This window comes from Tenrec ecaudatus, chromosome 6 (genome assembly GCF_050624435.1).
Source record: "Tenrec ecaudatus isolate mTenEca1 chromosome 6, mTenEca1.hap1, whole genome shotgun sequence".
NCBI lineage: Eukaryota > Metazoa > Chordata > Mammalia > Afrosoricida > Tenrecidae > Tenrec > Tenrec ecaudatus.
This window is the reverse complement of record NC_134535.1, coordinates 159802413-159821803: the sequence shown is the minus strand read 5'-3', so window position 1 is coordinate 159821803 and position 19391 is coordinate 159802413. Positions and strand designations below refer to the sequence as shown.

The window sequence follows — 19391 nt, the reverse complement described above, 5'->3', positions numbered from 1 at the left end:
CTCTTTCAGAGCCCTGGGAGACATTGAAAGGAACAAAGCACAAAAAGATTCCGAGTTTCCGCCCAGCCTCCCAGCTTGCGAGGGCCTGCTGCTCAGGAACAGGATACGGCTCTCTGAGGGTCTCTTCTCCGCTTCTTCCCAGGAGAGCAGCCCTGAGCAGGGGCGGCCCATGTGCACACGGAAGAGCAAAGGCTGGTAGTTCATAAGAGGCTGCCCACAAGGTTTGTGCCTCGGTCAGGGCTCGGAGGAAGGCGGCTGGGGCCTGATACAGGGCCCCGATCCTGCAACTTCGAGGCGTGCCTTTTCATCAGGGCAGGGGTGTAGCGAGCGCTGCAGCTGCTCCTGTGGAACTGGGTTGGATCGCAGGCCAGGGCTCCTGAAGGCATCCTCGTGGATGTCCCGTCTGGGTCCTTTCCCAAGCACCTAGCAGGTGGCGTCCCTCGCGCCCCGCACTTCTTTACTTAGCATCGTGCCTTCACCACCTCACAGTCACGTGATGACTCAGCACCTCTGGTTTCTTCCATGTGTCTCATAAGCGCTGGGTAGGGTAGCCTCTCTGTGCTCTCCCCTCTGGAAAGCTCCCGATCCTGCCTACTCTCAGCAGAAAGAAAGCCTCCCCACCCTGACTCATCCTCGTGTTGCCTCTCTGTGGTGTTTCAGGAAGTGAAAATCTCCAGCCCCGATTACAAGCACTGCAATTCAGCAGACGCCATGGAGGACTTCATGAAGAGAATCAACTGCTACGAAGCCAACTACCAGCCTCTCGACCCTGATAAGTACGACAGGTAAGGCCCGAGAGGGGCCAGGTGTGAGCCGCCCACCTTTGGGTTCTCGCTGGTTGCTTGAGGTTCCCACCTAGCATGTCCATTGCCAGTGAGTCAGTTCCTATTCATAGTAGCCCTATAGGACAGAGTAGGGCTGCCCTATAGGGCTGCCGAGGCTGTGAGTCTTTAGGGAAGCAGACTGCCTCGTCTGTCTCCCATAGAGCATCTGGTGGATCTGAACTGCTGGCCTTCTGGTTAGCAGCACAAGACCTATCCTACTACACCACCAGGGCAAATAGATAGTCCCTGTAACTATTTTGGGCACTTCGGAGAAGTATAGAGAGTCCATGTACACTGGAGACGTCATCTCGCTATTACCCCGCCAGCTGTTTCTTTCCTGTTCCCTGCTCTTCCATCCCCCTCTTCTGGGAATCCAACGAGCCTTGTGGGCAGGCCCTCTAGGTGGACACTGGTGGCTGCGTTCTAACTCTCTGGCTCTTTTGGCACGTAGAGTCAGCCGTTACTCTCAAGGAGCTTACGTAGTCTCGAACTGGGGGCGTGAGTCTTCTGGACATGGAGCTGGGGGTTGTCCTTGCTGGGCTGCCCGTGCAGCGCTCTGAGGGGCTGACCCGTGGCCGCGTTCCCTTGCAGGGAGCTGTCGCTCATCAAGGTGATCGATGTCGGCCGGAGGTTCTTGGTGAACCGAGTGCAGGACCACATCCAGAGCCGGATCGTGTACTACCTGATGAACATCCACGTGCAGCCCCGTACCATCTACCTGTGTCGACACGGGGAGAATGAGTACAACCTCCTGGGGAAGATAGGGGGTGACTCCGGCCTGTCCGTCAGGGGCAAGAAGGTAGGTGGGTGTGTAGGGCGGGACTAGGAAGGCAGGCCTGCATGCGCCCTTCCTGCTAGGGAAGTTGTAGAAGCGGCGGTGGTGGACAAGGTGTTGGCATTCCCTATTGCTACTGCCTGTGTGTGTGTGTGTGTGTGTGTGTGTGTGCAGGTACTGAAAGACAAGGCTCTACTGCATTCAGGGAGATCATCCTGGTTGTTACGGGCTGGGGCGAGTTGCTCCCAGTCTCTTCTCCATCCTAATGGCAGCAGAGGGAGGGGCAGTTCTTAGGGCGAGGGGGAGTGAATCTTGCCACCCCCTGCTTCTCTGACGGAGGAGCAGGAGCCCCAGTGAGCAGTGTCCCTGTGTCCCCTCTCACCCCACGTCCTCTCAGTTTGCCAACGCCCTGAGCAAGTTTGTGGAGGAGCAGAACTTGAAGGACCTCAAGGTGTGGACCAGCCAGCTGAAAAGTACCATCCAGACCGCGGAAGCCCTGAAACTTCCCTACGAGCAGTGGAAGGCACTGAACGAGCTCGATGCGGTGAGTGGCCGCCCATGGCTGGGGGGCGGGGACAAGGGGGGGCGGGGGTCTCTTTCAGGCAGACATGTTACATGGGCCCTCGGGGCCACTGCCACTTGAGTGACCATCTGCTGGGTGCCCCCCCCCCCCATCCCCAGGGTGTTTGTGAGGAGATGACCTACGAGGAGATCAAGGAGACCTATCCAGAGGAATACGCCCTTCGAGAGCAGGACAAATACTACTACCGCTACCCCACAGGAGAGGTACGTGTGGGCGCGGGCCGGCCCCCGCTCTGGCCTTGTCATCCGCGCGGAGGCATTTCCCTCCACGCATCATGATCAAGTGTGTGCGTGCTGTGTGTGCCATGCTCAGGAAGCAAGCTCCTTGCAGCGGCTAGGGGGGGGCCTGGAGGGGCCCCAGGTCCAGACTCGTCGTTGTGCACGCCTGGGTGGTTAGCCCCAAGGAAGAGGGAGTCTGTCATCCAGCCAAGATTGGGTGGCCGTGAGTCGGAATCGACCCGATGGCAGTGAGGTTGGATATTTGAGAACCGGTCCTGGACACTTGTTCCTCACAGTGAGGACACACACACACACACACACACACACACTACCACCACCACCACCACCAGCCCCCGTGGTCTTTTCCCTTCAGTGAGTGACAGGTGAGTTTATCCAGTGACATCTGTAATGACAAGGGGGAGGGAGAAGATGGGCGGTGATGGTTCACCGGCACAAAGGTGCAGCGCACCGGTGCACACGGACGGGCAGTTTCTTAAGCCTGCTGTGAAGGCCACCTTGGCTGGAATAGCACTGAGCACCCGAGGGCCCAGCTGCAGAAGCCGTCCTCTAACCCGTCAGCCTCGCATCCATCCTCACTGCCCCTTTTATTCTGTCGCACAGAAAGAAACAACGGGGCTGTCAACAGTCAGGCCCAATGTCCCCCGGCCACCACTGCGCTGCTCTTTGTCTGTCCTGGATGCCTCGTGTCGCAGGGCCGTGTGAGCGAGGGTTCAGCCCGCTCAGTGTGTCAAGGATCAGCCCTGTTGTCACTGCAGACCTGCTCCTCCACACCCCTTCCCAGCTGCCCCATCTCTCACTCGGGAGAGTGCTCAGAAAGCCTGGCAGCTGGCTTCTTGCCACGCAGAAGGTCACCCCCCCACCCCCTTGCTTATCCACACAGGCGATTGGTCTTTACCAGGAAGCTGCTTGTGGTGGTGTCTCCCTGGTGAAAGAGGGTCACCGCTTTCCCAGCCCTCCCATTAGGATGCAGCCATCACACTGACCCTGACTCACACAGACCCTATAATAGGTTCCCGAGGCTGTAAATCTTTATGGGACCGACTGCCTCATCCTTCTGCGAAGGAACAGCTGGTGGGTTTGAACTGCTAACCTTGTGGTTAACAGTGTCACACTTGCTCAACAGTGCCACCAGAACTCACAGGGGAGTGAGTGAATGAGCGTCCTCTGGCTCAGGTTCCCACCTTTCCTGGTTCCTGCTCTCTCTCACACAGGACCCCACCCCCTCTGTCTTGCAGTCCTACCAGGACCTGGTCCAGCGACTGGAGCCCGTGATCATGGAGCTGGAGCGCCAGGAGAATGTGCTGGTGATTTGCCACCAAGCCGTGCTCCGCTGCCTCTTGGCTTACTTCTTAGATAAGAGTGCAGGTATTGTCCATCCTCTGAACGCTTCCTGTACGGGGTACAGGGACCCGGGGAGCTACCCACTTCCGGAAGAGGAGGGCTAGCGCAGCATCGGTAGACCATATCACGCCCCACAAAGACACAGTTTCTGAAACCCCTCCTCTGAAACGAGCCACCATGGTGGCCCTAGGACTCCGGAACATGGCCCGAGGCACAGGCTGTGGCTTAGTAGCCCTACTACAAGCACCTCCAGAAAGCACCTGTTCCCCCAAAATGTGGGGATTTGGCTTAGGGAGAAGACACTTCAACCTACTGGGGGAGCAAAGAGCCCACAATACTCCAAAGCTACAACAGCTGCGTCTGGTGTCTGCCCTCAGCGCAGTTGAACCCCAAGACATACCTAGTTGTTTTGCGAAAAAGAAACAACTAAATGCAGGAGCCCTGGTGGCATAGTGAATTAATTACATGTTGGACTGCTAATCATGGCGTGAGCAGTTCGAAACCACTAGCCACTCCAAGGAAGAAATTGAGGCTTTCTAGAATTCCAGTCTCAGAAACCCACCGGGGCAGTTCTACTCTGTCCTATAGGGTTGCTTTGAGTTGGCATTGATTTGGTAGCAGTGAGAATGCAGGCATTGCTTAAGGGTAGTTTTTTTTAAAGGTTCTGCTCCTTGGTTAGGTATCTTTCTGGGTACTGTGCAGGTAGGACAGAGAGGGGTCTATGTGCTGGAGGCACAGGCGTGTCAGAGCTCTCTCTGTGCCCCGTGGAGATGGGCACCTCTCCATAGACCCCAGCCTGAAGCCTCCTTCCTACCTGCTTGCTTTTCAGAGGAGATGCCCTACCTGAAGTGTCCTCTGCACACGGTCCTGAAGCTGACACCTGTTGCTTATGGTAAATGAGGCAGCCACTGCTAACCTGCACCCCTGTAGCTGAGCTTCATGGGGGCCATGGAGATTTTAGCAGGCGTTCCCCGCTCCCGCTCCGTTTACTGAAGCTGTGCTCTCTCCCCACCCCCTGCCCCAGGTTGCCGCGTGGAATCCATCTATTTGAATGTGGAGTCTGTGAGCACGCACCGGGAAAGGTCAGAGGTGAGTATGCACCTCGGTGCCCCCCACTCCCTCGGTGCCCCCCCCAACCCCCCCACCCCGTCCTGGGGCACTTGAAGAACTCCATGCACACTCCACAGGAATGAAGTCGACCCATCGGTTACGAGTGCTGGTGTCAGCCTGTCCTGTGGTTCTCACTGTCGTAATGAGGAAAAGAAAATGTAAAAACACACATAACCCAATGTTTGTGCCGTGCCAACACATTGCACGTGTGTAACTCGGGCACACCCCCTGCGCCCCCGTCCCACTGTTGCTGTCATCCTCGGTCTGAAGCAGGCCTGTAGACTAGCCCCGCCCTGCCTCCACATCTGTGTATTCGCTCCCTGTCAGCCCTAGGGCTTCTGGGAGGCGGTTCCTTCTCAGTGCCGTCTGTCCAGCACTTGGAACCCTCTGAAAGGTTGAGTCTCAGCAGACAAAGTGACATTGGAACAGATGTGAATTTTTCAAATGTGGGCGAAGCAAAACTCTAGCTGGAACAGAAAAAATCATGGGTCAGTGCCTGGGAATGGGAGACCGGAATCAGTGTCGTGAGCCCGCTCAGGAGCTGGATGTGGGCAACTGGGCTACTGCCAGGACTGGCGAAAGGCACATACTCAGAGTGGCCCAGCCGGCTGCCGTGTTTCTGACACTGCTGTTCAAGAGCTCCGGTTGCCAGGCAACATGCATGCTGCCCTTGTTTTCTAAGAGGGCCATTGGGTTTCTAGCCGGGCATCGACCTGTAATTTCTCCTGGTCTGGTTATTGTCTCTTTTGCCCCTTCCTCTCTGTCCTGAGAAGTGGCTCTTCCAGAGAAAGGCACATTGTCAGCGTGTGTGAAGTGCCCGCAGCCCAGTTCTTGGGGAAGTTTCCTCGCGGGCAGCCACCGCCGTGAAGCAGGATTGGGTACAGATGTACAAAGGCAGTGGTCACGTAGAGCAAGGGAGTGGGCCTGGAGAAACTTGGGTGTGACGCAGGAGTTAGAGATAGGAGGCATGGTAAATCGGAAGCTTCTCTTCCAAGAGACCGGCCCGGTGTTTGCTTTTGTGCGACTTCCACCCAGAAGCACTGACATTCGGTGGGCTTTCAGGTGGAGTCCCCACCCGAGCACATCAGGGCTCTGCCAGGGCTGTTGTGCGTGGCAGTGTGTGGTGGAGCAAACATTCACTTGGCTTTGCCTTTCAGAGTCAGCCCCTTCCTGGTACACCAAGTGTGGCCGGTGTTAGTCAGATTCTCCCTTGTGCTCTTCTTAGAACCCTCCTTGCACACCAAGTGTAGCATTCTGTCCACACAAATCCTCCAAAATAAACTACTGTCTGGGTCCCCAGGAGCTCGACTACTAGATTTTGGCATCAGAGTGTCAGCAAAGTGTACTCTTCCATGGGCAACCACTGACTGGCTGAGACGGTCCCTCCGATGTGGTGAACCGGCTGCTGCCCTGCCTTCTTTGAGCCAGGAGCAGCCAGCTGGCAGGGCTCTGGTTGGCTCAAGCCCTCTGCCTGCCTCCAGCCGGCTGCCTCAGTCCTTTGGTCTGGCCTGAACTCAGCTCTCAGGGGTCCTAAGACTTCCCAGGAGAGGACTGCACGGGGCCCTGACAGGATTCTGGCTCCTGAGCCACAAGCAGACAGCACAACGGACTGCAGGACCCCTGACACCTGCCCCACCACCAGATAGGCGAATCTTGCTTCCTCTGAGCTGCGGGCCCTCTGCCCGAAGCAGCCTCTCACGCTGATCACAAGGCTGGGGCTGGGGCCTGGCTGGCCGGGGCTCCTGGCAAGCTGACTTTGAACCCTCCTTTCCTGCCCCGAAGCAGCAGGTTTATGTGGAGAAGCAGTTGTTCCAGGTGGACTCTGCAGAAAGGGTGGGTGCTCCACCCTCTCAGGGAAGCGGAGAACAGACACCTTTCCTCTGCCCCTCCATGGTTGCCAGTTCAGCCGGTCTCTCCCTCCTGTCCTCCTCCTGCCTCCCTGGGCCTTTCTCAGAGTGCAGAAGAGTAGATTCTTACCTTGATCCCCTGGTTGGCCTGGAGCCAACGCAGGGCCCACGTCCTGTGTTTTCCCCTCACCCGCGCACCTTCTGTCCCTCGCACACGTCCATCCCCACTGTCCGTGCCGGGCCTCGGACTGACCCGGGAGAGGAGCCTGGGAGGAGGCTGTCCCCTAGCCACAGCCGAGCGTCGGAGGACAAACTGCAGTTCTGGGGCCGGGGGCCATACTTAGTTTCACCAAAGCACGGAAACTTGTTGTTTTGCTTATTTACTTCCCGCCGCCTGGTAACTGTCGCCTTCTCCCTTTTGTCTTTGTCTCGCTTAGGACGCAAAGAAGGGACCTAACCCGCTCATGAGACGCAATAGTGTCACCCCACTCGCCAGCCCCGAGCCCACCAAAAAGCCTCGCATCAACAGCTTGGAAGAGCATGTGCCTTCCACTTCTGCTGTCCTGACCAACTGTCTGCCCCCGGAGGTGCCCACGCAGCTGCCCGGACAAGTCAGTGGATCCGCATTTCCCTCTCTAGTCACAATGCTTGCTGTGGGGTGTGTGTGTGAAGTGGGGCCATGCAGGGTTGGGGGGTTGGAGCGGGAAGAAAAGTCCTCTGTTGTGCAGTGATGGTCTGAGACTCGGGAGTGTGGCGTGTGCATATAAGGTGCATGTGTATGCGTGCACGTGTGTGGTGTGCTTGGGGGTGGGGGGAGGCAGGGAACGGGGAGAAAACAATGGTTTTAAGTTTGGAACACTAGGGCCGAAGGGGGAGGTTCTGTCTTTCCTTGCCGCCACCTCCTCTCTGAGAGACAGCCAGGCAGAGTGCAAGAAACAGACGAAGCAGCTGAGGTCCCTTCACGTGGTGAATTATGTTCACTGACGAAGTCTGCAGGCTGTCTCTCTCTCTCTCCACCCCAGCTGTGAGCCTTTAGGCTCCAGGGGTGGCCTGAGGACTTCTTCACCTGTCCCTGCCTGGCTGTTGTTACTGCTCTTTCTCTCCTGGCACTGCTCCCGGGTACCGAGAGGCACAGCCCACTGAAGACCTGCAGCCGGCGCTCAGGTCTGGGGTCAGTACAGCAGTGTTCCCTCAGCAGGTGGGAGAACATACAGACAGGCTGTACTTACTCCTTTAGCTGTGAAGGTCACAGGCGAGACGGTCTTGGCTTTGGGGTAGGAGTGGAAGATTGCTCTTCATCAAACCCAATCGCTTCCTCTGAGATCACTCAGGAACCATGTGAGATGGAGAGATTCCTTAGGCTCACATTTTGTTTCCTCTCAAGATTGCCCACCCACCCACACATCTTCCCAGACACCCCTACCCCCGGCAGCCCACTCCAGCGGGGTGGTGTGGAGGGGACACATTTTGTGACATTCAGCTAACAGTGAGGCCCTGGCCTTCTCTGCTGTGGAGTGGGGGGGGGGGGGGTTGGGGGAGGATAGCATCTTCTGCCGAAGGGAGATGCCATAGGTAATTTATGCCCAGTGCCTCCCGTGAAGCTCAGCGACCGGGGTCCGGCTCCTAGCTGTGGCCCTGCCACTAGCACTAACTGTAGCGTTTGTTGTGAAGTTACTTCAGCTCCCTGGGCCTCGGGCTCCTCAATCTTTTCAAATAAGGGGCTGGCCTGGGCTGGGCTGGGCAACTGCTTGCTCCTAAGTAGCCCTTTCTGGTGTGAAAGCCCCTGTTCCATGTGAAACGGAGGCGGACCCAGAATGTCATAACCCTGCTGAACAGAAATGTGTGCACGTAGGGTGTATTGGAAGGGTAGAGCAGCCGGCGCCCACACCCTCTTCTTCAGAGCGCTCCCTGGCTCTTCACAAAGAGAGCCCTTCCTTCAGCGGCCAAGAGCCCAACAGAGGGGGTGGGCGGTCAGCCAGGCACACTGGTTTCTAAGGACTTGGCCCCTGTGTGCCCCGTCCCTCCCCCTTGGTCTCTCCACTGATATCTTCTCACCTTTTTCTCCCTGCAGCCTTTGCTAGGGAAGGCCTGCTTGTAAGTATTTCTTTCCAAATCACCTTTGCTCTGCTTGTGTTGCTTTCTCCTTGCTTGCCGACTCCGACTCCTTCCTGTCCTCGAGGCTAATGACCGGGTCTTGTGGAGTCAGCAGTCTCCCAGGACGGGCACAGGAGCGGGAGGAGGAGATGCGGAAGGGAGGCAAGGACAGGGAATCCATAGCTACTTAGAAAAAGAGAGTCCAGAAGTCCCTGTGGTCCAGTTTTTTTCCCTCCATCCCACGTGGGGTTGCCAGTTGCTGTTTGCCGTCGGCGTGGTCGGCAGCTCAGCAGACACCTAGATTTCCCCTGAGAGTCAGATCTTGGTGACACTGCGTCATTGGTCTCCAAACTTAGTCCCTCTTTCAGAAAAAATATGTACTGAATGCCCTTTCTCCTCTGCCCCCAGACAAAAGTATCTGTAGCTCATCATCCAGGATAAAGTGTAGGTATCTTCTCCTGCAGCTTCCCCCGCCCCCAGTGGTATCATCCACTTTGGGAAACAGTGCACAGGGTCACTTACGTGCCTGCTGCTGCTGTTTTCCTAAGCTCCCTGCCCTGCTGCTGGCTTTCATGCTGAAAGGGAAATTCACCCCAGCCTGCTCTGGAAACAAATAGGCCGGCACGCCCCAGAGGCCCGGATTTGGGTTCCTTCCCAGACCCCCTCAGTAAGGTGACTGTGGCAGTGACGGGAGTCCCAGGGTTTTCTGGTTCAGTGGTCACACTGCACTGTAGTAGTCTCCTTCGTGTGCAGTGGCCAAAATGCGACAGAGACACACGGCGAGCATGCACTGTTGGGCACACGGCGCTGGCACGGGGTTGCCGGAAGCCTTCCGTTTGTGTGCTAGGCCGTGTCTGTGGTGCAGTGCGATACAGTGAAGCATGGTGATACGAGGGGTGTTCAGGTGCCTGGTGCCCTGCAGCCACCTCCCTCCCCATCCTGGGGTGGGGGTTGGGGGTCACTCCAAAAGGCTCCTAGGAGCTAGCTCTCCAGGCATGGGAAGGTTTCACGTGGAAACCATCCTGGGTCGGATTGGCCCTGCTCAGCCCACACGATCACGCCCAGGATGGGGTGCAGGTGTCTTGTCGACACACTCAGTGCCCCCTTCCTGCAGCCGAGCTCTCAGCAGGAAGTGTCCGGCGAAGCACTGGTTGTGGCAGCCGCTGGGTAATTCACGGCTCCAGGCACCCCAACCTCTGAGGTCGCCAAGGCCTTCTCCCCGCAGCTTTCACAGTGGCACCCAAGTCAGCCCGCCCTTGGTGCCCCTCGTTGCTCGCCAGGCCACCCTAGTGGATTCGTACCAAAATGGAAAAGATGGGAAGAATTCAGCTGCTTTGGGGAACTAGGAGGTATCTTGGCGTCATGTGGTTGTGCCATTAAAAAACCAAGTCGATTGCAACTTGGGGCCACCTCGTGAGTATCAAGGTGTAAGACCCGTGCTCTGTAGGGTTTGCAGTGCTGATTCGGGGGGAGTCTGTTGCTAGGCCTTTCTTCTGGGGTGCCTTGGGGTGGAGTTTTTGGATAGCGCCTGAGCATGTGACTTCCCGGGGCATGTGACTCCAGCAGAAGAACCACAAGCGGTCAGTGCGTTTCGTCCTGCTTCACGGCTCGCAGAGCCTGGGTTTCCACACATCCAGGGTCTGTGCACCTTCAGATAACCTTATGAGGTCAGCAGGGCAGCTGCTATTTCTGTTCAATCGATGAGGACTGGGGTCTAGTGACTTGACCACAGTCACCCAGCTAGTGAGCAGCAGATCCAGGCCTTGAACCAGCCTCTGGGAGCTGGCCTCTTTCTCTCTGCCAGTTTCTGAGAGCAAAGTACTATTGACTCAGCTCTTTCCAGAGGCACCTGATGTTTGCAGCCACAGGGCACTGGCCCGGAGCTGTTTGGCTTGCCTGTCTCACCCCCACAGATGCTAACTTGGAGGCTGGGGGTGCTTCAGCTGCTTAGTGGTGGAGCTTCCCCATGAACTTCCATCTTTCCAGAGCAAGAGTTCCTCACAGTCCTTGAAGCTAGGACCTGTACATAGAATAATTCAGGGTCAAAGGTCCGCCTCGTATGAGGACCGGCTCTTGGATTTGATACTACATACGTCCCATTCTGTGACCGTGGCTTGATATCACCAGGCCATTGTCTTCCTACTGGAGGGGTGCCCCTTGCGGGGTACCCCAACTCTTCAAAAGCTGACCCTCCCCATCTCCAGTCTCAGTAATGCCTTTGACAAGAATCCCCCTAGCCCCGCTGCATAAAGGAGCTCTGTGGGTCTGTCCCTCCTGACTCCACTGAGTCTGTGTCCAGCTCGGGAGTGTGGTGCTCACAGAGACACGGCCGCCCGCCAGGATGGGGGACACAGCTGGTTCAGGCAACTGACCGGGCTCCAGCTAAAGGGGGTCTTGGGTCTCCTTCCTTCTATCTTGGGAGCTTGCGAGCGAGTTAATGCAACCGTAGACCACTCTCCTCAGCACAACACTAGCGGGTGCAGATGTGGCCCTGGGCACCGTGTCTGGTGAGCGCTGGGGGCGGGCGTGGAGGCCGCTGGCTGCTGCTGTGATCATTGGTTCCCCACTGACTCTCAGTGGGCACGCCTCAGTGTTTCTGGACTCAAACCACACCGCTGGGGTGTCATTGTTCTCCTGTGAGTCCCACACCATGCCTGTGGGGCTCCCTCTCAGCATTAGGACACAAAGATTCGGGAGTGGGTAGAGCCGGCCTTGGCGGGGTTCATACCAATTACAGCCCACCTGCCCATACCCTAAGGGCTGGTGCCCAGAGCCTCAGCTTCCCTAGCCAGACAGGGAGGACAGTGAAGCCCACAGGCACTGCAGTCCAGTCCTGGGGACCTTCGGGCGCTGAGGACATTAAAATTTCAATTGCATGTGAAAAAGATCATATTGCTAAAGAGATGTTTTCTTTTCTTTTCCAACGTCTTTTTATTTTCTTTTTTTCCCCTTTCCCTCCCACTGTGGTCAAAAGACGAAGTGTCTGTCACATTTTCTCAAAGTTTTCTCCTTACTAACCCTTGGAAAGGTAAATGGCTCCGTGCATGCCCCTCCTCGCTGCGGCTCAGAGGCCTGGCCGCTCAGCCTGTGTGGAGGCCGCCCGGCCCTTGTGAAGTCTGTGGCATCTTCGTCTGTCTCTCACGGCGCCAGAGAGCTACCTAAAGAGCAGCCCCCTTGTCTTGCTGCCTCCTCTCTCTTCCCCTCTGCCCTGCCCCCCACCCCCTCCCCTCTGCGTCCTGAACCAGGGCACTGTGACCCAGTGCTGTGGAAGTGGCCCGTGCCTGTGGTCCTCACTGTCATGTTGCATTGCCATCGTGTGCGTGTATGTGTGCGTGTGTGTGGGGGCCGGCTGGTGGTGTCCCAGGGCGGCTCGGCTCAGCTCAGCCTGCTCCCCACTACCAGAAGAGGCTGTGGTTCTCCCTCCGCAGCCTGCCCAAGCACAGAGGGGCCCTAGCTTAGTGGTGGTTGATTACAGGCCAGGCCACCTGAGCTTCTCGCCCCTAGAGGTCCTCAGGTGTGTGGGTAGAGGAGTGGGCCACGGTGAGCCCCGAGTGTCCCTCTACCTGCTCCTTTAAAGCAGTCCTGGTGGCGGCACTCAGGATCTGAGAGCACCTCTGAAACCCCTGGGCTGTGCTTGCGGGTTCGGTAAAGAGCCTTCCGCTGTGAGTGAGAGCAGTCTTCGGCCCCCAGGGAGTCAGCTCCAACTCAGAGTGGCCCTACAGGACAGGGGACAGTTGTCCCCATGGGCTTTTGAGACTGTCACCCTTGATGGGAGGAGAAAGCTCCGATCTTTCTTCCACGGAGCGGCTGGTGGCTTTGAACTATTGACCTTGGAGGTAGCAACCCAATGTGTGCTCACTACGCCTCCAGGGCTCCTTCTACGGGGAAGATGTTTTGTAGTCGGGCGCACTTTGACCAGCACAGCAGCAATAGGCGCATCACTCAGACCCGCCACCTGTTGTGGCTTCCGGGGGAAGCGGGCTTGCTCTCTTTGACCAGACCTCCCCTGCCCCGACACTGCTAGGGAGTTCTCCTTTGCCAGGCTGGCTTTTCTAGAATCTGGATCTCAGGGGCTTGGAGTGGGTGGCTCTGTTCTGAGCCTGTCTGGGAGAGAGCACTCCCGGGGCTGTAGGAGGCTCCCGGCTCATCCAGGTCTTGGCCCTGGCCTGGGAGAGCTTGTTGCGGGGGTGGAGAGCGCCCGTGTTTCTGAAGGACTTTGGGATCCAGGGCCCAGCCCCCAGATCCTGCCCGGCCCCCTTCTTCTGGGGACTCTGACGGGCTCCACAATCTTGGCAGCCGTGTGCGTGTGTTGATGGCACTCCTCAGGGGCTGTGTGTTCGTCTGGGTGTCGGGGGGTTGTGGAGAGCGGACAGCAGGGCCTTCAGTTGCCAGACCTGAGTCCTTCTGGTGAGAGACACAGCTGACAACAAGTCAACAATTCCTTGTCCCCTCTCTTCTCTTCTCCCCCTAACAGAACATGAAAGGTTCCCTGAGCAGCCCGGACACCTCCTCCAGGGGACACTGAAGCACATGAACCCGGTTCCATCCCATTCCCATTCCTGAAGCTTGTCTTGCGCTCTCCCTCCGCCCGAGCTCGGGCCCTCAGCCCAGGAGGCCCCCCTGTGACTGGTGATGCCCTGGGCGTTGCAGTAGGGGAGCCGCACCGCTGGCAATGTGGGGGCCCAGGCCTGGGGAGGCCTCTCCAGTGCACAGCCTGGCACTTGCCACACCACTCAGCCCGCTCCAGCTCTCTGGGGACGTCTAGCCTGAGAGGCTCCCGGGAGGATGAAGGACTGGCGGATGAGACAGCTCGGAGGCCCTGAGGAGGGAACGTCGGGTGGACGCTGGCACCTCTGCTCCCCTCCGGGTTTGTCAGGGCCTGGCTTGTGTCCACAGCTGGGGAATGGATGCTGGCAGCAGAATCCAGCCATGAAGGGCCAGCTAGATGCAAGTCACCGGTGTTTCAGGGTCACTTAAAGCCTTTGCCCGGCTCCTTGGGAGCCCCATGGCCCAAGGAGCTGGCTCTCAGAGGATGGTCTCCAACTTGGCTATGGGCAGGCGGGTGCTTTTTTCCCAGATAAATCCCTAAGCTGAGACTTGCCTGTCAGCTGCACGCTGGCATCCCAGTGCCTCTGCCCTCCCCTGCCCTACAGAGACATGCGGAGAGAAAAAGAGCGATTTTGCCTGCGTGTGTGCCTGCCTTCTTCTCCCCCCGCCCCCCGGGGCTCCTGGTGTCCTCTCATCTCCTGCCCGGACTGGAGGTGCCCTCCCCTGGAGCTGCTTGCTTCTGCACTTTGCCACAGAAGACATGGATGAGAAACCTTGCACTTTAACTGGTTTGGGTTGTGTCCCCTTGGGGGCTGTGAGCCTCTGAATCGACGTGGATGGCTGGGTGGGCCCATGAGATGGGGAACCTCAGAGGGGCCCTGGGAAACTGACCTGGGATTGAGTGGAAGCCCATGGATCTGGCTTCCTCTTCTTAGGACTCTGCCCCCACCCCCTCCTCGCCCCCCATTTCCCAGATGGGCACAGTGGCCCGAGCAAGGTCTCCTTAGAAGCCGTTTCTGCCACGAGGTATCCAGGGAGCTCCCGCCAGTGCCCTGCGCCGCCCCATGGGTTCTTGCCATGCGCCCACTGAGTGCCCACCCAGCCCTGTGTCGGGTGCCCTGGGGAACAAGAGGAAAATGGCCAGCCCTGTCTCCATGTCACCTGTGGTGTTGGGGGTCGGAAGGGGGACAGCAGGGTTTGTGGGATGTGGGGTCCTACTTAAATCCCCGTTTCTGCCAATCAGCTCTTCCTTGTTGCCTCCAAGGACTGGGGGCAGAGAGGTGTGCCCCAGCCCACAAGGAACAACACGAGAAACGGGCAGTGGCAGTAGTGTTTGTCCAGCTGGTGCCCAGGCTCCCTTTTCTTTCCCAGCCTCCTGCCTGAGAGCTCTGACCAAGGGTTTAGACCGGAGCAGCTGGGAGGAGGGGAGAGAGGAGCCCTCCGAGAATGCACTTTCCTTTAAAGGAAGGGCCATGCTACAGACGTTCTTCCTCCCATCCAGCGGTTTCCTATCAAACCATCCTGTCGTCCCACACCCCAGTGTCCCAGGCCATCTACCCGAGAGAGGTCTGTGTGAGCTCAGAGTTGGAATCTTCCATCCGTCCGTCCATCCATCCGCCCTGAGTGTGGTCAGAAACTGTGTGTATGTGGGGAGAGAGTGTGTGTGTGTGTCTGCGCACAGGGGGGCTGTGCTTTGGACAGCAACGGTCTGCAGCTCTCCACCGAGGATGCTTTTCTGATGTCCCGCTTCCTGGCCAGAGGCGCCTCCTCCTGTTTTGAGTTGTCAGGGCAGACTCTGAAAACAGACCCTGTTAGGTCCCACCTGAGAACAAGTGAGGGCTTAGGGGCGGGTGCGTGCCCTTTCCCCCTCCTCCAACCGCTTAGCATAAACACGCAAAGAAATGACAGAAATTGGCCTCTGCCTAGCTTGCCACTGTAATTTGGGAAAGGGGCTGCTTTCCGACGAGGGGGTGCAGACTATAAATACGCACAGGGTGTGGGGGCGGGAGCACATGTTTGAGCTGCAGCCAAGGAGTTCCTTTGAGAGGACTGATATGCCCCCCCCCCACTCTACCCACCCCGGCAAACAACAACCTGGGACCAATCTTTCTAGCTGCATATGTGCTTTAGGGTGGGGTTCCCGGCCCCTCTTTGTTGCGTCCTTGGAGTGTGCCCGTGGGCAGAGCCCTGAGGCGGCGAGAACCGGTTTGAACCACACCAATGAGGATTTTTCATCTGTGATACTTGAAACTTATTTTTCTATTATTTTGATAGCAGATGTGCTATTTATTTATTTAATATGTACAAGGGGGGGTGGCTTGGAAATAGAAAACTGTCTATAGACGGGGGGATTCGTTGCCCATTGGCTTCAGGGGCCTTTCGTGTGTGACTCAGTACTTCTCAGTTGTTCTGTGTATTTTGTCTGGATGAATTTACCTGGAATGGAGCTATGCTAGCTTTCACACAGGGAACGCCTTTCAGAAATTTGTATATTTTGCAATTGCCAGACCAATAAAATACCTGATTGACGTACCTTCATGAAGTACACCTCTGTTCTTTGCTGGTGGGTGGAGGAGGCCTGTGATGGACACTCAGGGTCTGTGCACCGTGGTCTGCTGCCTGCATCGGGCAACTCGGCCTCTTCCCTTCCTTCTGTACCGTTCCCTCAGCACCTGAGCAGCAGCAGCAGCAGCAGCAGCTGGCATACGGGCCCCGGCGCAATCACAGGAAGGCCTTCTTGCTCTTGGGTTTCTTTCCCTCTCCTGCCACTGACACCTCCCTTCTAGGCTTCTTTTAGGTTTCCATGGGGAAGAGGCACTTGAGACCATTGGCGACCACACTGCCACTAACGAACTGGTTGCCAAAACTTCTGTTCTGAAATTCATTGTCACAGGGAATCCAGGACAGATAAACCCCCTAATGAGAGTAGCGGTGTCAGGAGGGTAAGGGTAAGGTGGGGGGAGGAAGGGGGAACCGATCACAATGATCTACATATAACCCACTCCCTGGGGGACGCACAACAGAAAAGTGGGTGAAGGGAGACATTGGTCAGTATAAGACATGAAAAAATAATAATTTATAAATTACCAAGGGTTCATGAGGGAGGCAGAGTAGAAAGGGGAGGGGGGAAAACTAGCTGATACCAAGGGCTCCAGTAGACAATGTTTTGAAAATGATGGCAACATAGGTACAAATGTGCTTGACACAATGGATGGATGTATAGATTGTGATAAGAGCTGTACGAGCCCCCAATCAAATGATAGATATAGATACAGAATGAGGTATTAAATGGCAAGTAGCACACACACACACACACGCACACACACACTTCAATGTCTTCATCTCGACAGGTGGAGGGACTTTCACAGAGTTGAGGACCAAATATGAACTTAAAGTCAAACTCACTGCCATCCACTCTATTCTGACTCATAAGGATTTCTGCAACTAACTCCTTATGAGAATAGAGAACCTCATCTTTCTCCCTCAGAGAGGCTGGTGATTTTGAACTTCTCACTCTAGTTAGTTGCCCAACAAGTAACCTATGACATCACCAGGGCTCCCGTGAGAACATATGAAATTCAAAGTCACTGCCAGCGAGTTGATGTCAACTCATAGTGACCCTATAGGACAGGGTAGAAAAAAAAACCACTGGCCTAGAGAGACATTCTCACTCCGAGAAGTTCTAACTCATAATTCAAGGGTGCAGTACAGTAGTCGGGGGTTGAGGGGGGTGGATGTTGGTATGGTGGTAATTTGTTGGGGAGGGGGGGGGATGTGGTTCCATGAGATTCTGGGACATCCCAGTTGAGAATCACTGGCCTTTCTTCACAAGCAATGGAGGATTGGAGGGGGTCTGATGGGTGCTACCTGTCCTGTCTGCTGGGAGCCAGGGCAGTGCCACCTTGACTCAGCCTAGGATGGAGATGGGGATACAGAGATGGAGAGCAACCTTCAGCCTCAAGATGTTTACAGCCTAGGGGCAGAGGAGCCACCAATGCGGACGCATAACTTCTTGACAGATCAATGTCTGAGCTTTGCCTTCTGTTACTACTATCTCACCCATCTCTGCTCCGGATGCTGTTTACTTGCCTCAGGTTTCAGCCAGAGCAGCCTGAAGTGCAAAGCCGTCTCTCTGTTTATGAAAGTCTGAACCCCGTCATGTCCCTGGCTTGTTTTACATTTAATTACTGGCCTTAGAGTTGACCGTTGGGACCCACCCAGGAGCACCACCGGATCACGATCTGCTTCCATCAAGATTACAACCAAGACAAACACCCCATGAACTGTTCTGCACTGACATGTGGTATCGTTGTGAATTGGAATTGACAGCCCCAGTTTGGAGAACATGCGTGCCTGAGTGTTTTAAGGTCTGAACGTGTTTTGGAGTATTCCTACACAGATCATGGCGTTCCAGTGTGAATCTGTCCGTGCTATTTCAGTAAATGGTCAAACATCCAGGCATATTCTTGAACTTCTCACTTTGAAATTCTACAGTCAGTCTAGACGCAAATCATCCTGAAAACCTACCAAACCCACTGCCACAGTCAAGTGGCTTCGGAGTCATGAGGACCCTGTATAGGTTTTCTGAGGCTGTAAATCCTTATAGGAACAGACAGCCTCAGCTTCCTCTTGTGGAGTCACTAGCTGCTGGCTTCGGACTACTGATGTTCCGGTTAGCAGTCCAGCGCTTAGGAGCTAGCACCACCAGGGTTACTGAATCATACCGAAGAACCTTCTAAAAAATCCCAGATCCAAGGACTTCTCAGCCTTCACTGTTACCACACTGGACTAAGAATCTAGATAAGAAAACACACCATCATCAGTTGCCCAGACCTACCCGGGTTCTCCTGTGAAGGCTTGTGGTAGTTTTCCATTTGAAACTTAAGAGTGAAGGCTGGGGAATTTAGCCTGTCAATCAGATCACAGGTTGATGACCTCATTTGGAGTGCCAAGGAGATAAATAGCTCTCTGGAGGCGGGACACTCGCTCACTTCCTGGGAGACTTTGCAGCTGACGAGACACATGGACCTGTTAGGTAGCTAGCATAACCTGCTCAGAGGGTCAAGCTTCCGGCCAAGAAGGGGTGGTACACCTAGGTGGGTGTTATACCTGGATTGGCCCATCTGGGCCAGATGAATTCAATTCAGCCAATGGAGTCGACGAGGACCATCAACCATGCTTCCCAGCAGAAGAATTGAAAAGGCAGGATCCTCCCATCCCCTGCCCCCCACCCAAGCCCACCGAGTGACTTTCTCTCTCAAACAGCTTCTAGGCAGGCTGTATGGGGTGTCAGGGGCTTTGAGGGTGCACGTGTAAACCTGGAACTTCTAACTTATAAAACTCACTTGGATCACAATCTGGGCTTCAGAGTGAATTCTTTCTCATGCAAAGCCAAAAGACCAAGGTATATCTCTCCCATGAGAGAGCTAACAGGGATACGCTAGTGCCCTAAACTGGATGAGCCACATGGAGACTGTGCTGAGATGCTTACACCACCACTGGATCCACAAGACTTTGCACCCACTGGCTTGTGATCATCCTGCATTTGGCACCATTTCAGGTGTTTCGTGAGTCTGAAGAGGACTTTATAGATTGGTACCAGACATAGGGACTAATATCGGACTTAATCTGGACTGGGCTGGGATGTTTTCTCAATATTCCAATTGCTCTTTGATCTAAAACTCTCCCCTACACACCTGAGTGTCTACTGGATTTGTTTCTCTAGTGTACCCAGACTAGCACAAGGTTCTCATTTCCACTGCTTCCCTCCTATAGCTGCTACCAAATAATAGCCAGAATGATCTTTAAAAATGTATGTCAGAGCTTGTCAATCTTCTCAAAGCCCTCCAATGGCTTCTATTTGGGACAGAATCAGAAGGCATGGCCAGGGTTTAGTATGGCCCCATGAGCTAACTGCTAACTGCCATTAAGTCGATTCTCACAGATGCTGGCTCCTAGTGACCTCATAAGAAAGGGTAGAACTGCCTCAGTAAGTTTCTGAGACGGTAACTTTAGGGGAGTAGAAAGCCT

At 55.7% G+C, this 19391-nt stretch overlaps 1 protein-coding gene across 9 annotated transcripts in view; it reads left to right on the top strand.

Annotated features, from left to right (window-relative positions):
* Positions 1–15899, top strand: part of PFKFB3 (6-phosphofructo-2-kinase/fructose-2,6-biphosphatase 3) — a 90354-nt gene extending 74455 nt beyond the window's left edge. For all 9 annotated transcript variants that reach the window (XM_075552415.1, XM_075552421.1, XM_075552417.1 and 6 more), the window contains exons 7-15: positions 661–785; positions 1416–1623; positions 1997–2143; positions 2281–2385; positions 3657–3786; positions 4592–4654; positions 4787–4851; positions 7157–7330; positions 13288–15899. In XM_075552415.1, the coding sequence (XP_075408530.1) occupies positions 661–785; positions 1416–1623; positions 1997–2143; positions 2281–2385; positions 3657–3786; positions 4592–4654; positions 4787–4851; positions 7157–7330; positions 13288–13338 (1068 nt within the window). In that variant the 3' untranslated portion in view covers positions 13339–15899. The remainder of the gene's footprint in view (positions 1–660; positions 786–1415; positions 1624–1996; positions 2144–2280; positions 2386–3656; positions 3787–4591; positions 4655–4786; positions 4852–7156; positions 7331–13287) is intronic.
* Positions 15900–19391: the final 3492 nt, after the last annotated feature.